General features: G+C 33.7%; 2 protein-coding genes across 4 annotated transcripts in view; one reads left to right on the plus strand and one right to left on the minus strand.

The window, feature by feature from the left end:
- Window positions 1-7,445, minus strand: part of LOC137399265 (uncharacterized) — a 31,965-nt gene extending 24,520 nt beyond the window's left edge. For 2 of the 3 annotated variants that reach the window (XM_068085294.1, XM_068085295.1), the window contains exon 1: window positions 7,322-7,445. The gene's annotated coding sequence lies outside the window, so the exon portion shown is untranslated. The remainder of the gene's footprint in view (window positions 1-7,321) is intronic. The other variant, XM_068085296.1, reaches the window with a different exon arrangement.
- Window positions 7,446-7,605: 160 nt separating this feature from the next.
- Window positions 7,606-16,926, plus strand: LOC137399761 (guanidinoacetate N-methyltransferase-like). The gene is made up of 5 exons (XM_068085979.1): window positions 7,606-7,833; window positions 8,631-8,791; window positions 11,219-11,282; window positions 14,445-14,623; window positions 16,440-16,926. Exons 1-5 carry the CDS (start codon window positions 7,662-7,664, stop codon window positions 16,578-16,580), a joined length of 717 nt encoding a protein of 238 aa, XP_067942080.1. The 5' UTR covers window positions 7,606-7,661; the 3' UTR covers window positions 16,581-16,926.
- The last annotated feature ends 898 nt before the right edge of the window (window positions 16,927-17,824 follow it).

The following is a 17,824-nucleotide window of genomic DNA, read 5'->3' on the forward strand; positions in this document are numbered from 1 at the left end:
TATTTCGCCGTATATCAGAGTTGTTCTCTAGCCAACTATTCGTCCATTATGTGAGCTGTAAACAGAAGACATCGTCAAGACACTCCGGATACTTTAAGAAAGTTTGTCGAACTTTCCCGATAGTTCGACGAACGTCCACAACAATGTGTGCAATATATATTACTTCGGTGATTTGGTTCATTGGCCGTCACAGATTGATCGATCCATTTTTTTGTGGCAGTTGCTGCGGACTAGTACTTTGTTGTTTCCATAATCATATTATATAACAAAAATGGTATCCCACAAATAATTAAACGATTTAAACGCAGATAGGTTTGTGATAGTGTAAACATTGTTATCACAGACGATCACTGATATACTTGAACCCACTTTTAGTAGTATGCACTAAGTTCAGCTCAATGCAGATTTCAAGCTACTGCTAAATTTCATTCTCAAAACTATTGTCATAGCCAAACGACTCTGGGACATAATTGAGCGAATTCGCTGGCAAATCTGCAAGCATCACTCTGCGGCTGAAACTAAAGCTGATATTTATTAGGTCTGTGTGATATTTACATTCGATAATCTTCAGCATGTTTTAAAACAAAATACATACCAAACCAAAATAAAGTATTTTTGTTGAATATTACAACTTGCTTTTTAAATAAGATAACTACAAGCAAATACTGGAAATTCGACAACATATATTATACCGTAAGAGTCATAACATAAATTGACAAGTATAAATGCCAAATGCTAAAGCTTATGCCTACAGTGTTTGCCTTCAGGTGCTTTGCAGTGTTCATTTTAGTGCTGAAATTAGTGCTAGCACTGTGTAACACCTCTTTTAGCCTCTTGCATGCCGCAGCATTACAGGCCATTTCCAATAAGATTTAGCAAATAAAGCAAATACGCTTTTAATAACACAAATTGACAAAGAACTGGCTTTGGTAACCAATGTCATTCAAGTGACTTTCTGATTTTGAGTGACTACAGCATTAGATGAACTTTTACAGTACATTTTATTTCTTTTTTAAGGTTGGTACACCCTATATGAAAGTAATTCTACCTACTTATATAATATTTACACTACCTCGATGATTGTCAGTGATAACATTAATCACACTATCACAAAACCATTTTCGTTTACATCAGTGAATAGTCTGTGGCATAGAATTCAATGTAGTGAAGTTTCTATTCCCATGAAGCGATGCAGCTTTATGTGAACAGAAGACGTCGAGCCTAGCATCGCAAGTGTTTTGCTGCGCAAGATTACCGCTGGGGTCTCGCAATCGACATGAGAACCAGGCTTTAGCAAGCAAAATATCTAATTAATACTGAAAGAAAAGGTATTAGTCTGTACGTAGCTCATTAAACTGCATGAATGCTCACAAGTGCTTAGTAATACATGGCTGTATTTTATTCTGTGCCATATTGTTGGAGTTGAATACTAAGAGCAGGTGCTTGGACGGTAAGTAAATCAGCTATTAGAATGTTAATAGATTCCAAATGTATGCAAATCATGGATGTTAACAGGATGTATAGTTTAACTAGTCGCTGTGAATCAGTATGAGTATTATATAGCGCAGCAGTTGTTCATTGAATCTCTTGATTAAAGTGCCACCATGATTCCAAAATTTGAGTGCTGCTGTGAGTTTGACTCAGACATAAAATAAACCATTAGTAAATTAAAAACTGAGAAGGTGCCAGGAAAGATCCTGTCTATTCCATCGCCTATAACTAAAAAAAACTGTAGCGATGAATGAACAGGAAAAGTAAGAATTGGTGAAACATGGTCATAGACATGTTACTGAACTATTTTTATGTGTCAACTCAACAGAATGAGGAGAAGTTTAGTTCTATGAGCTAGTACTAATTATTGAATAATAAGAAGCCATGAATAACTCCAAAGCTTTTTGAGAAGAAAAAAATAACAAAGGTACAGTGTTTTTTGATAAGTGTCTTTAATAATACCTTTTGTAATGACTTTCACTATTACTAGATAAAGGATTGTGAGTTTAAAAGAAATTTCAAAGAGAAAGGGAGTCTAATGTTTATGTAATAAACTACCAATGAGATAAATACCCTCCAGTATTCATACGCTTTGGAAAAGTTTTGCTGCGATATTGAAGAAAAAAAAAGAACTTTTTTACTCGATGGAGCTCCACGTATAAAGTTTTTGGGGATCTTAACACCCGACTAAAGCACTTCTGACAAATGATGCCTAAAATATAATAATTTAAATTATTTAAGCATCCATTTTAATGCACATTTAATTGATTTTTAGTTAATGAAATGACATGAAATTGCCTAAACAAGGGTAAAGATTCTGTTTGATTGCATCACCATGTAAAATTGCTTGCTTTGTCTTAGCTGTCCAAAAGCAAACAGACTATAGAAAAAATGACGAACTTGACTCACTCTCTCAGTGTGTTAGCACAACCAATATACTCAACTTGGTAAATATTTAGTACAGAGAGAGCCTTGTCTGTCTATCCAAAGCCATGCTTTGAGCGTTAAAAAAGGCATCGTGCAAGAATCAAACTCACATATTTGGATTCGTGGACTGACCCGCTAACCGCTACGCCGCAGCTACTTTTCAAACCTAGGAATAACTGTGCACATAACTATTACGAATCACGTTCTCTCACAACAGACGGGACAACAATTGTGCTAGTCATTATAATATGAAGCTAAAGCGACGCTCTACAGTCCTTTTCAGATCCAATGATCGAGAAAAAAGGAAAACTAACATAGATCGCTTTATCGATACATATCAGTGTTTTTGTGTGAAGCTAGTAAACATGACACGTTTTCTTTTTATAGCAATAAAAATCTTTTTTTAGGAAATGTTCAGTACTCCGTCCATTACAAAACAGGAAGAAAAAATTAGCCTAGAACCATGAATAAACGCATGAATAAAAGGCATCAGTTGCGTAGCTAATGTATACAACATACATTTCTTATGTGCGGCCGGCCAATGGGGGGGCCAGCATTCATTGGGACAAACAACAATCATTGCGTATGTCGTTAGCTACGCAATGATTGTTGTTTTCTGGTGGCAGAATTCTGATTCAATTTTTTTCATTTCTAAATTAAGCTGATTTCATTCGGGACTTGCTTTTTGGTCAATAACAGATAGAGCCTTACGCAAAAAACATCTCTATATGACCAATTATGTGGAAGCCTATGTCGTAATTGGTATTGCTCAAAAACCTAAAATGATTCTTATGAAGATTAAATGTTATAAAAATTCAACGCTTTTCTTTTGTTCAGTGCACTTCATTAATCCAAAATCATATTTTTGCAGTTGAGCAATTTTCCTTCTTACCTCATAATCTTTTAACCTATAAGCAACAATTACTATTAGTGTAGTGAATGTCTTTTCACACACCTTGATTAAATCGAACATTGTTGTGGGTTCATTTATACCAATGTTTAAGTAGGCAAGGCCAACTGTGTATTTAAAGAAGTGAATACAGTAAGTATGACAAATGACAGTCAAGTTTACTACAAAGATATTTTAAGTCAGTATCTTTAGCATGTAATTTTCTACCTAGTTCTTTAGCGCGTAACAGCCACAGCATCTTGAGGTGTCAGTTAACCAATTTCTAATACATTGACCCTTTCTACGATGCCAATAGGTGAATCTTTGATGAAACGCCACCTGATATAAATTTACTAAGAGTAAGGAAAGAAAATCTCTTTTAAATACTGATTTTCCAAAAGCTGCAGAACATACCAGAAAAACATTGGCAACATTTTAAGATGTTATTGAGGTATTGACCTACTCAACTGCTAATGTATTTGGATGTATTTGGCACATTTGAAGTTTTTTTTCTCCATCTTTGTTATGGTTAGCTAGTTGATAGTTGGAAAGTATTTTTAGAATAAGAAGAAACAAAAAATGTGGCCAAAAGTAGTAGTTTGACTTATAATACAAATACAGTCGCATAAAAATAAAATGATGCCAATCTGAAAAAAAAAATTTGCGAATAATTTTAATAAAATGAGTGCTACCAGAATATATAATTGATAATAAAAGTGATTTTATAACAGTTTGGGAAAAATAATTACGCTTTTTCTAATGCACCTAGAGTCTTCTATAACATATCTTTTTATGCCTCCAGAGTACTATATAACATATCTTTTTAAAGCAAGTTTATGGCCCATATTGTTATGGCTCACATATTTATTTTTAACTTCTCCGGTTTATGGCACTTTTTAATTTATGGCTAGTTTGAAGAGCTTTGATGCAGTTTTGATGCGGAATGCTAAGATATCTGAGCTTTTAAATAAAGGAAGGCTAAGAGTTTAGTTTGAAGCTGTTTATAAAAGACTGCAAAATTAAAAAGCAACAGAACCAAGTTCTGTCTAATGTGTAAATTGGCTCATCTCTAAGGAACTTTTAGCAGTGATAAGTTTGACACCTTACTCCCCTTTTCTTAGAAATTTAAAACTGGCTCACACTAAATTGTCGTAAGTCGGTATTAAACACACTTATGACAATATAGTCCTTGATTCCTTGATCGGCTGTAATAACACAATAACTATCACAAATGCATTCCCAATAGCGTCAGCAAAATGTCCACTGCATAGCATTATTGTTCTACAATGAAGTCGCAGCGCAGAAAAGATGAAATACTAGTCTCACAGAAACTGTCATAAAAGAAAACATCGATCGAGCAGTCAGGTGACGAGCAACCACAATCGCCAAAGTGGTCTACATTTCAGAAGCTGTTGTGGATGCTCGCGAACTATTGGGAAAGCTGGACAGCTGCCAATTTTTTTTAAATATTCCCATTGCATCGTCAATGCCTCTGGTTTCTGGTGCGGATAATTGACAAATAATCGTGAAATGGACAACACCTACATATGGCAATAAAGTGTGAACTAGCCTTTACGTAAATTATCTCTTATTAGTTTGTTCTGTTATTGCAAAAATTTTGGCTGCATTATAAAAACTTGTTAATCTATTTTCAGCTTTAGTGAATCCAAACTACTGCAACCTTTTGTTGTTTTTAAGCTTTTAATAATTGCAACAAATTCTTCAATTATTGGCCCTCTCATGAAAGCACTAAAAATGGATGTAGGCCCGAATTTCATGGTACTTTTTTATCTTGCTCTCATGTGTCTCGAAATTTAACAATAGTCCCAATATTTGCACGTTGGTCAATATGGTTCAGACCAATTGCCCACTACCATAATCAATCTTTTTTAAATATGAAAAGTTATCATAATAACTGAGCTATTGTTTTTGTTAAAAACCTTACAAAATGTGTTCGCTAACAGTCAAGATAGCCAATGAGCTATAAGCGATGCAAATTCCTAATTGGCCAACATCAACATGTTTAACTTTCCGAGGCAACATGGGCTGAACACATTTCAGCTAGTACTGACACCAAACATTGGGGCGTGTCACAGCGAGTTAAGTGACTCACTATGCTAGATGTCTGCCTGTTGCCTGTAACCTTCGCACATAACGTCAGGCCATAACACTTAGCCTTATTTCAATTAGCACTGGTTTGAATTAGAGAGTGGTTTTACAGCTCCAGCCATACTTACTACCACCCTGTTTTGTACGATCATTGTGTAGCAAGAAGAAAGCCTAGCAATGCTAATAAAATAATTAAATTTTCCTAATGGTTTCAGTGCCTAGCAAAGGCTGGTAGATATTGGCTTACATGACATCTAGTGCATGACACGTTATTTTTAATAAACATTACTGGAGATGACTGACAGCAGCAGGTCAGTTTTAGCCATCTTTATGCAGTTGGTACCATGAAAGGCTGGAATATCTCAGCACCACGAAAGTGGGGCAACATTCATCATAAACTAGTTTAAACGAAAAAACAGTACTTCTGAGCTGTTTATGTAATCTATATGCACAGTTCGACCCTACTCTACATTTTAACAATATTTAACTTCATAGAGTAAGCTGCTGTGCTCAGCGATGAATGATTTATGACATTGAAAAGCTCTGCACTGGCTTTTGAGTCAAACGTTCCTTGGTCACAGATTCCACTTGCAAAAAAACAACAAAATTGCAAAATCACAAAAGGGGCAAAAGATGGCTAGGCAACCTCCTTACTGAGAATATAGCAACTACTGACTTTAACAACTGGCTTCTAAAATTGTGAGGACAAAAGCTTTAGGGAAGTTTATGAACCTTAAGTAAACAATGAGACACAGCCGAACATGATATCTATAGTCTTTGTTAACTTGTTAGAAGGAATACAATGAGTAATATGCAAACGAGTCTACCTGTGTACTATCTGCCTCTCTATTTCAAAAATAAGCTGACAAGTAAAACATAATTCCTATCAATATTAATAAACTTGTTATTGTGTGCATTTCCACATTTTTGATTGATTTTATCAAAACTTCACACGCAAATGCTCTACTCTTCACGTGGTTCACCATCTGGTAAAACTGCATCTGGTTCCTAAAAATCAGCCTTTTAAACACCATCTGCAGGCTGCATGATTAAATGTGAACAAGATGTTGGGCAACCCCAGGCTTACTGCAACTTTAATAACAAAAACACAATCACTTAGCACATTTGCTCACCATATTTGGTTTACTAGTAACTATTTACTAGCAAATCTATAAAAAGTAACCATTTGTCTTAATTTAGTAATTGATCCCTTAAAGGTTGACTAGTTACATTGACATGGTGATATGTATCCACAATTTTGCACGCAGTAAAGAAAAATTTGAGATAGCAGTTGTTTTTTCTGTTTGTACTACTTCTGCATTTATGTTACTCATAGCATTGCACCACAACCTTTAAAAACTTCTATCAAACATCTAACACATTTTCATATGTGAAATACTTGGCGCTGCCTAAATGTTGGCAAGCAAGCAGCAGGTGTTATATATAAATGATCTTTCATACTATTCTCTAACTTCAACTGCTCTAAATAAGTCAATTATTTAGTTTGTTTTTGTTACTAAAGACAAAGTTACCCTGGACTACAGCTTCCTTCAAAACAATACTATTGACCTGTTATTGAAGATTAGCTGAGTTTTATCAGTTGGAACTAAATGAAAAACCAACAACAGCTGATAAAGCGCTATTCTCAGAGTAATAAGAATACTCAGAGCTTGGGATAATGTGATGCCATGAAGCATGTTTTAAAATAGCAGAAGACCTCAAATAAGCTTGTCATGGGATGACAACTAACCCTGGTACTGACAGTTTTCTGATTTACCATTGCTTAGGCTAAAATACAGTTTACAAAAATGGCTTGCACTAGTTTGTGTGACCAAATGTAACCTTTTTTAAATTTAATTCAAAATATTTAGCGAACTTAACTGAATATATGCAAATTCTGCTTACCACCACTTCCCGTGCTACTCCGATACTGTGTTTGTAAATACTATGCGCCTCGTATTCACTGAAGCGTTACAGTAATTCCTTCCAACAAAATCAATGCAGACCTATGAACTGACCCACTTCCAACCGAATGGAAAATATCTTCACTCACTAACCACGTTTGCGATGAATTAGTAAGTTTGGTCACCTCTAATTGGCTAAGAAGCTTAGAGCAAGCCGCTCATTGGCTGATAGTAATATGCAAAGCTTTTGGAAATTGTTTGCAGGACATCCAGGCTTTACTAGCGAGCTCACAAGATTAGTGTCAGCAGGCGTGAAAGGCAGCAATTTAGAACACATTGAAATGGCAGAAGAAAAGATTTATGCGCCTGGAGAAGATTTGAAAAAGAGTTGGAAAGATTGTAGCGCTGACTTTGATGCTACAGATGAGCACTTGGAGATTCAAGGCAAGCCGGTCATGGAGCGGTGGGAAACACCGTTCATGCACAGCCTTGCTGTTGTGGCAGCGAGCAAAGGTATGCTTCAATGAAGCTTGTGTATTTCCTGAAACTGTCTAACCATTCAGAGTTTTTGGTACTTTGTTAAGAAAAGCCTTACTTTTTGCATGAAGAAGTAAGTGAATGAAAACAACTAAAATCTCATGGCTTATTCTGCAAAAAAGACTGTCTTGCACGTGCAACACAACCACACAATATTTCTCAAATAACTATCTGACAAGTTTCATTCTGTTACCTGTCAGCTATGGTTCTGCTTTTCCAAGCATGCAGTTTTAAAACAAGGTTGCACAACTCTTATTTTTTTACTTTGAAACAAATCTAACAAAAATAAATAAAAATCGTTGCTGTAAAAACTGTTTTTTGTTAGTATGTAAAAATTACTTATAGTTAGTTATAATTTAAGTGACGAAAGTTGGCTGTGATTACCTTATAAATAATATCAATATTATTGTAATACTGAACTATTATATTATTGCTTCTTGAATCTGTCAGCTAATAATGTTGGCGCAAAGTTACGTAAGTAGATAAACATCATTTTCATTTCTGATATTGTTAGACTAAAACAACCTCTCGTTGAATTAAAACATCGTCAGTTGCCACAGTGTGTTTAGTTAATAAGACAGATATAATTCTTTTCTAAGATTTGGGCGAGAAATTTGAGTTCCTATACCAACACACCTCACCAAAAATACATTTTCAAACTGTGCTTATGAAATAAATTTAGGCGCTTCTATTAAAGGTTAGTTACACACAAGATACATGACTTATTTAAGATTTGTCATACCGTTTCAAATATTGCAAAACTGCTTTTTTAGGAGGTCGCGTGCTTGAATTAGGCTTTGGTCTGGCAATTGCTGCCACTAAGATTGAAGAATTTCCTATAAAGGAACATGTTATTGTTGAGTGCAATGACGAAGTTTATGAACGGCTTGAAAAGTGGGCAGCTGATGTGATGGCTGCAAACCCTGATGTTAAGGTGAGCTTATGCTAATTTATCTTTATTAATTGGTACCAGAAGCATTTAACTGTTGCTTGCTTGTAACCAGTAAGTAAACTGAACATCTGTTATACTGAACTTATTGATCACAAATTACTATTTTGCCATTTCCTGGTTACATCTCCGAGTATGAAATGTCTACAAAGTTTCTTATTGGTAGAGTTAGTGCAAGTGCTTTCCTATTGGTCAAATACTTGCAACTTCTTTTTATTGGTGTGATGCATGCGAGTGATGACTTTTTTGTTTGGAAAATACAACAGATATTTATTCTGTGCTATAATTTTTCTGTGAAAACTTAGATTTCTTAGGCTTGTTTTATAGTTTTCGTTTCTTTTTAAAAGCTTGTGGGCAAGGCTTTTTTTACAAAAATGATTCAGTCACTCATGTATTATGAAATATTTCCAAAAACAGACTAACTTTCTTTGATGCTTGGTGTAACCTTAAAATAAATACTTAACCCTTTCACATTCTCTTGTACCAAATACTCTGTAATCAGTTCCAAACTTGTTTTTGACATTTTAATAACTTTAAATTTTTGTCAAGCTTCAAGAAGAAAGGATTAAGCTATGCAAAAATTACTATTATTAAGAGTAATTCAAATTACTTAAAAAAATAACTACATTTACTTCTGCAAATCGGGCATCGCTTTGACTGAAATGTATATGATATTTGTATTAGACAAAAAAGACAACTTGTGGAGTGTTTTTTTCCTCAATACAATGAATACGAAAAACTAAAATACAGCAATTAAACAAAACAAGTAAAACATAAGAACCTACTGGCTACTTCACATCACTTCAAATGCTTATTGACATAACGATATTAAAAATAGCCACCAGTAAAAGGAAACTAATTACTGATAGGATGACAAAAGGGTGACAAAAATGCAGCCAGCTGTATAAAGGCTGACTGATGGAGTGTTTCAGTTTAGTTTTGTTTTTTGCTGACTATAAATATTCATAGATTTCACAGAACGAACCAGATAATATTGTACACATAAATCGCATAGTTTCCTAGAGTCAGTCCAAAAGAAGCTACATGTAGGTATAAGGCTGAAAAAATCAAAAGGCAGTTTTATAATTTTTTTTGAGACTTGCGTTTGTATATTTAACACATTTGTAGGTTTAACTTTGGTAGAGTTACCATAGCTGTTTGAGGAGTAAAAACAAGGTGTAGTTTATAACCCAAAAGCCATTTTATCAAATTATAAGTTATCTTATTTAATTAGGTTAGCAAAATTATTTGTTTTGTTTACAGCTTAAAACTGAATTACATGCTATATTTATAACTTCACACTGTGTATAGAGCTGTTTAACTGCATCCACCAACAGGAGGTTTTATAATGAGCAGCATTCACTTTAAACTATCATATTAGAAAATCTCATATAGACCGCTTTATTTTCTCACAAGTAAAAATTAATTTTTACTTTTCAAAGGAGAGATTCTTAGCCGACTGTAAGAAGAAATTATAGTTTTGCTTTTTAAGCTTGGTCAGTTGATCGCTTGCATGCAAAACTAATGGTTGCTCAAACACTGAGCTCATCGACTTCCAAATTAAGTATCCTTCTACGAGTTCATTATATTGAGAGTTTGACAAAAATTCATGTTTAAAGTAATGCAACTCTTTGCCTACATCAGAAAGAGTTTGGCAAAGACTTTAGTAAATACGGACAAAACTTTGTTGTATTGCCTAACTTGACTAGAATCATGTCAATCCAGTTTTTAAATTTTTGTTTAGCGGTAAAATGGTTGCAAACTAGTATATTACAGAACTACCAAACTAGATATTTGGTTTCTAATAGCATTACATTTACAAACTAATACAATTACTTTGCCTCAGTTAGGGTTCAAGGAGTTAGCCAAAATCTTAGATGAAAAGAAACTAAATCTAAGAAACTAAATAATTTTGCTGCTTCAGTAGTTTCACACAATAATAATTATTTAGTCAAATGAAATAGTTGTTGACACAAATATAACTCATTTTTTCCAAAGTTAGTTACCATTATTATGAATTAATTGTTTATCAAATTGTTTTACAAAAAGTTGTAAATAGGTGAAGATAGAAGTTTAGTAAATGTTTTATGGTAAACAGTATTATTTTCTGTTTACTGTAAAATCATTTGCACTCATCTTTTGACTTTCACAAGGCAAAGAGTGACGTTGTGGACTTTGTTTACAAAAAACACTAACATGATCGAAATATAGAGCAACAACAAGTAACGATGTTTTAAAAATAAAATATCTCTAATAGGTTTTTATGTAATTTAAGGTATGGTAAGTTATAATTCCTACTTTTAATTATTAGAATTATTGTATTAGAGTCTAGAGTTTTTTGAATCGTAGCATCTTTCTTGTTCTTTGATGCTAGAATATTTCTAGACTAGCATTCTTGCATTTGCATTTCAGGTTGTACCTAAGAAGGGTTTCTGGGAAGATGTGGTGCCGACACTAGAAGATTCTTCATTTGATGGTAAAACTTGTTTCTAAAATACTAAACTAGTAGCAATTAAGTTACACTCTTCTAACTTGGTAACTATTAGTGACAGATGTTTCTCCTGGCCTCGTCTTCTTGCCAGCGTTATTTTCTATAACCTATTTTCAAACTGAGCTATATCTGGTTAATAAGAAGAAGCAATGTGTCTGTATAAATGGTTAAAAACACCAAAATGTTCAACCACAAATCCTAGTATGTCCTTCTTACACCTAATGCAACTATCAATGTGTTTCTAAAGCTGTTTTAGGTTTCTTGTTGAAATTCCAGAACTTTTTTTTACCAATTGTACATAGTGGATGAATTCATTGCTGGTTGATGGAGTCTAGGTACTGAAACTTTTAAAAGCAACTTTAAATGATTCATCTCAGGCCCGAAACTAAAAAACTCACTTTGGTTTAATTTCACACCCAGGAAAATTTAGCAGATACGTTTTACAGTTTTTCTAGTTCCTCTGCACAGCCGGCAGATCAGCTGATCAGGGAGTAAGATGTGACTTTGATTTCTAAATAATGTAGACCATAAGCCACAACTTGTTGTGTATATAAACTTAGGAAAGGTAATGTTTCAACATTGTATCTATTGCATGGGAGCTTAATGGGGATTTAAACTCTCTTTTCTGTGACATATGGCCCTTTGAAACCTCTTGCCGGGTGCTGCCATGAAACGTAATAGCTTTAATGTGTTATTTATACATCTCATATGCCCGCAGCTGTTCTAACAAATAATTAATTGGACATTAAATTCATTAATCACGCATACATTGACAACTCGACCTCCTTTTTCACCCTCAAATTTAGCAGTCTTGTCCCTTCATGTAGCCAACACGAAGTCATGACTGTAAACCAATAACTAGGATACGACCTTGCTGAGCTTGATGTCATGCATTGGCGGCATGGCACATTACATTTAACCATGCAAAAGCATGATTTGCTTAAATTGCAGAAAATATTAGTTACCTTCTTCTTTTCCATTAATTTAATGGAAAAGAAGAAAGTGTTCTTATATAATAATACAAAAATTATAAATAAGTAATAATAATATAAAAATTATATAATATAATTTAGTTGCCTTTAAAAGGTAACTAAATATGAGATCTGCGGGTTGGTAGAATAAAAATCTTACATTAATCTAAATAGCATGGACATGTCAAATAATAAAAACTTCAATTTACAGTAAAAATATTTCTTTTTATAAGATGCAGAAAATGTATTTGTGTAATACTTGTTTGAAAACTGGTAAAGTTTTAGGTTGTTTATTATCTCTTGGATGCCTGAAAAGCTTGCAGATGATAGTGCTCAAAACAATTCCTAACTTGCTAGGATATAAACCTACTCGTATAAATTTTACATGGTGTATATGAGACACATGCTTTAAGCAAATGCAATAACATATTAGTAGAACATAAACTTGCTACTAATTATATGCAATTTTGAACACTAAAGTTCTAAACCAAAATTTACAATAATTTTTTGTGTGAATTTCGACAAGGTCTACTTGTTAATAGACCTTCTAAACTTTCATCTCTGCTAGTTTGAATTCAATCAATGTTTGGTACAACTTATGAAAAACAATCATAAGCTGCTCAAGAGATCATTGTAGACAGAAATTACCAACAAGAGGAGAAGATAAACTAATCTCACAGAGCTCATTAGACTCTGAAGTAGCCACCAGCCAAATTGAGTCACGACTAAATGTGCCAATCGCTTAGTAGTTAGCCAATAGCTTTGTTTTAAAAATTGTGTTAACAATTTTTGCTAAGCTATAAATCTGTAATTTAAACTTTTTTGATTACAGTGTGTAACTCTGTCTTTGCTTTAAAAGCCTTTTTAATTTTGTATTTTAAAAGAAAAAAGAAAATTCGTAATACGTCAATTTTCTTTTGAGCTGTGCAAATATTTCATGTGTCCCTTGCAACACAACAGGTAATCTTGCGAGAAGATTTTTCTGCCTCTACACTGAATATCTAAAGGCTTTTAGTTATAAACTTTTTTAGTTCTAGTGTTACTGAAACCCATTGAGGCACTTTTGTTCAGTTATCGGATTAAATTAAATTAGTCTAACTTGAACTTTAGTAAGTACACCCGCAATATATTCCTCTAAAAACTTCTTTGACTGGTAGATAACAGACAATAAAAATAAAAACTTCCTTATCAGTTTTTTTGTAGCAATTTTGAATTTTGGTAACTTTAGTAATAAGAGCTTTACAATACCCATAATAATCAGGCCTGTATTCCCTGGTTGCAAGTTGGGGCGGCTAAGCGAGTTGGAGGGGCTAATGTTAGGCAACGAGTTATGAGCATCTGGGGGTTTGGAGGGGCCGTGTCAGCTTCCCTCAACAGTTTCTTTTATGTAGGGCCTCAACCTGGCATCTCATGTAAAGTTTAAAAATTTTTTATCAGAAAGTATAAACATTTTTCCTATTATTTGAGATTTGTTTGTTTTAGGTGATGTGACTGCCAGGACGTTTTCAGATTAAAATAGGCTAAACTTGACCGCAGTTGAAACGCTCAGAAAAAATACATCTTTTTCTTTTGAGCGTTTCAACAAAGATCAATTTTGCCAATTTTATTTTAAGTTCATCCTAAGGTTTCTACGCTTTTGTGGGGCTATTGCCAAGCGGATGTTTGTTAAAGCTTGACCTTTTGTAAACCTTTATAAAAGTCGTTAACAAGAATATTTTGCCGATGATGATAATAATGACGCCCAATAACTATTAAAAGTTGACGTTTATCTATATATGGCTTGGAATAAAGTGATGCTCTACAGCGATAAAAACGGTTTCCGTAGCCGTTGGGCAAATAACTGTTCGAGTTAATGCTGTTGAGGTCGAGTTATCTAAAGCAATTTATCATTGCGTGGAGCGGACCAAACAAATCCGTTCGAGTTAACCAAGTGTTCGTGATAAAATTTTACATTTTATCCGAGGCCGAGTTATCCTAGTTTGACTGTACTTAGCCGGCAAAAATTCCTAAAAAGTTGGGGCAGCTCAGCCGGCCAGCCGCCCCAGGGAATACGGGCCTAATAATAATATAAGTATTAATCCATATATAGTAATATAGTAATATGGTATAACAGTAATTTGGTAATATAGTAATATAGGTATTCATAGTTATGTTCAGTGTATGGTAACTATTGCAGGAATCCTATACGATACTTATCCCCTAAGTGAGGCTACCTGGCACACCCACCAGTTTGAGTTTATCAAGGAGCATGCTCCAAGGCTTCTTAAACCCGGGGGAGTGCTGACCTATTGCAACCTAACTTCATGGGGAGAGTATATGAAAGGAAAATACTCTGATATCGAGGTCATGTTTCAGGTGAGTACAAGGTGCCAAATTTTGCCGAATTTGAAAACGTTTACAAGACACGCTTACTCTGATTGCTGCATAATAATATGAATTCTAAAATTATTCATTAACAAAGTTATTTAAATTAAATAATAATTTTAGTTTTGGTTATTCATTAGAGAAAGCAAACTAGTGCTAAAGTGAATATAGCAATTTTCATCACAGGTAAATAGCAGGCAGATTGAATGTATTCCAAGTTTCCACTCTTAACAAGAATAACAGCATAACTTTGCTTCTTGCATTCAAAAAATTGTTTTGTTTATTTTGGATTATAGAAGTTTTGCTGTTTCAGCTAAATCTTTGCCAATCCAATTTTTATCTGCAATAGTGAAAACTTATTTTTTTCAATTATATTTGAATTATTCTACAGTAATTACTTATACATGTATTAAGTGATGTAGCTAAGAATAGCTTATCATAGGAGTGATGGGATAACAAAGCCAGTTAGCTATTGAAGTACCTGTCACTGGTCAAACAATTGAGGCCTGGTTTAAAATTCAATTGTCTACTGAAGTCTGGATTGACTATTACATGAATGAGTGAGGGTGTGAGTCGAGTTTTGCTAAAACCTGTTATAGAAAAACATACAATTGTGGATAGTTTTACTGTAGTTGAATAATGTAAAGAACATTTTGTTGCATATACTTATGCAAAATTTTAAAATATATTTACGTGACATAATTAACAATACTGCGCAATAGCTTGGCATCAGTCAACAACTAGCTGTTTCAAGGTAAATGGTGATACCGCAGTGAATAGATGACTGGTCCACAGCTGCTAGCTTTAATAAAGTCTAAGTGGATTGAGATAATGCTCAATATAAACATACAAGGGCATGAAATCTTTGCATCTAAAGTGGCTCTATCTTCTTTGTTTATAAACCTAATTATTTTACACCCAATGTGACGACAATTCGCTCACAACCAGTAATATATTGATACATGGATGTTTTGCTGTAAATGAAATTGTGTGACCTCACACAAGCATTCATTTATTGACTCTTGAAATATTCAATATCTGGCTCATGGAAATTGTAACCATAAATATTTAACTAGAAACATACAAGAGTGGAAGTTAAATGAGGTTGAAGGTTAAAGGTTAAAAGGGTAAAGTTAAATGATTTACTAAAATCAAAGTTATCAATTTGTATTAAAGTTTTCAACTCAGAATTTTTGAAAATACATTTAAAACGTAAAAATATTGAATAATCCGGATAAGAAAATTGATCTATAACCACCACTTGAAAACTTTATACACTCTCCATCAAAAGCATAAAAACTTTATACACTCTCCATCAAAAGCATAAAAACTTTGCATGTTTTTAGTCAGAACTACAGAACCAGTGTACTATGTACATCTATATGCCTCTTGAATGCTCAATCAGTATTATGTTTCTAAAGGGTTCGAAAAGCTACAGAGCTCGCTGCTCAATAAAACCTAACAAATATAACTGACCGTTTTATCCTAATATTATAAGATAACCAAAGCTATAATTGCAGCGTATACTCATTTTTAGAATACAATTTTTTCACACATTAATATTTCTATCGTTATTAACAAGTAAAAGTTGAGTTGCAACGAGTAAAGCAGCAGTGAAATGATAAACAAGCAACATATAATGGCAGAAGTCAAAATAATAAAACAACGCATGAGCACATTTCTATGCTAATCAATTTATCCAATAATTGTTTCACAATCTCCTCTTATACTTACAAAAAGTTTAAAACAAAAATTGTGAATGGTACGAACTTTTAACTATGAATAATGCAAATTTCCTTTTGTACAGGAAACTCAAATTCCGGAGTTACTCGCTGCTGGGTTCAAGAGAGACAACATCAGCTGGGAGTTAGTACCAATGAGCCCTCCCGCTGAATGCAAATATTACAGCTACAATTTCATGATTTGTCCTACCATCATTAAAGACTGAAGAGTCAAGCTATAGCGCCATATTCCTATTTCCTCACTTGCAAGAGAGTTTATGTTCAGCGTTACAATCCTTTTATAGATTTGTCTCAACTATTTTATGCAAGTGCTCTGAAACCTACATGTATTAGCAAAAGACAAGCATATGCAATATTTTATGTAAAGTTTGTAGCAATAGTCGCAGCTCAACAGATTCATTATTACTACTTGGACTGTTAACTTTTATACTTTGTCACTTAGGGTAGGCTGGCTTTACTTCTACGTATGATTTGGATTGAACAAACTTCATGCTCAGCCAGAACAGTATTCAGTAATAAAAGCAAATACAAATAATTATTTATAATGCACCATTTGTTGAAATTACTTACCTTTATTAGGTTCTATTCTCAGTCTTTATATTGCCAGGTAATTTCATTAGCTAACTCAACAATCTATCATGGCAAGCTTGGTGCATATCATTTCAAGCGTTCATGAGCTTTTTGAAAATGCTTTTGATGATAAACTTGCACAGATTTTTAGTATATTTTATTGAAAACCATTGATATTTTTCTATCATTTGTGATTGTTTTTGACGCTTGAGGTGATTTGACTGCCAGGATGTTTTAAGATTGAAATTTACGAAACTTGTACTTGACTTAACTTGACTCGAAACTTGATCAAACGCAATGCAATTATGATGTCTATTATTAGTTGCAAGGAAACAGACAGAGTCGTGACATGTAATGCTACATGTTGAATGCATTAGCCAATATCAAGTCTAGCAACAGTAATAGCTAGTGATGCCATTTTTTTTCGAATGTATTGACTGCGATCAAGTTTTGTCAATTTTAATCCTAAAACATCCTGGCAGTCAGATAACCTCAAACATCAGAAACAGTTAAAAATGGTAAAAAAACATCGATACTTTAAAATTTACTAAAATATTGTGGAAGGTAATCTTTAATCCTATTGAGCAAAGACTAATAAAATCTCGGATCTGTTGTCTGAAAGGACATGGATACCTGCTTTCAGTGTTGAAGCACTATTAACAAATCAGAATCTTAATTCGTTGACTTATGCACTCAGATTATAGTGTGTCAACATAAAAGGGTGAATATGTTTTTAAATCCTCAAATACAACAAAATGTTAAATCCTTTAAATATTCAATAAAAATCAACGTGTGCAAATGTATTAGGTAATAATACTAATAATAATAATAGATAGCGGCTAGTTTCAGCTAAGGGGCGTAGGTAGTTCATCAACATTTG

This window comes from Watersipora subatra, chromosome 7, assembly GCF_963576615.1.
Source record: "Watersipora subatra chromosome 7, tzWatSuba1.1, whole genome shotgun sequence".
Classification (NCBI taxonomy): domain Eukaryota; kingdom Metazoa; phylum Bryozoa; class Gymnolaemata; order Cheilostomatida; family Watersiporidae; genus Watersipora; species Watersipora subatra.

What these genes read in the sequence shown, in the direction of transcription:
- LOC137399761 (XM_068085979.1), top strand. Translation starts at nt 7,662, where the DNA reads ATGGCAGAAGAAAAGATTTATGCGCCTGGAGAAGATTTGAAAAAGAGT. An exon ending in CTGCAAACCCTGATGTTAAG is followed by an intron (nt 8,792 to 11,218) that starts GTGAGCTTATGC and finishes TTTGCATTTCAG; the next exon opens with GTTGTACCTAAGAAGGGTTT. An exon ending in ATATCGAGGTCATGTTTCAG is followed by an intron (nt 14,624 to 16,439) that starts GTGAGTACAAGG and finishes CCTTTTGTACAG; the next exon opens with GAAACTCAAATTCCGGAGTT.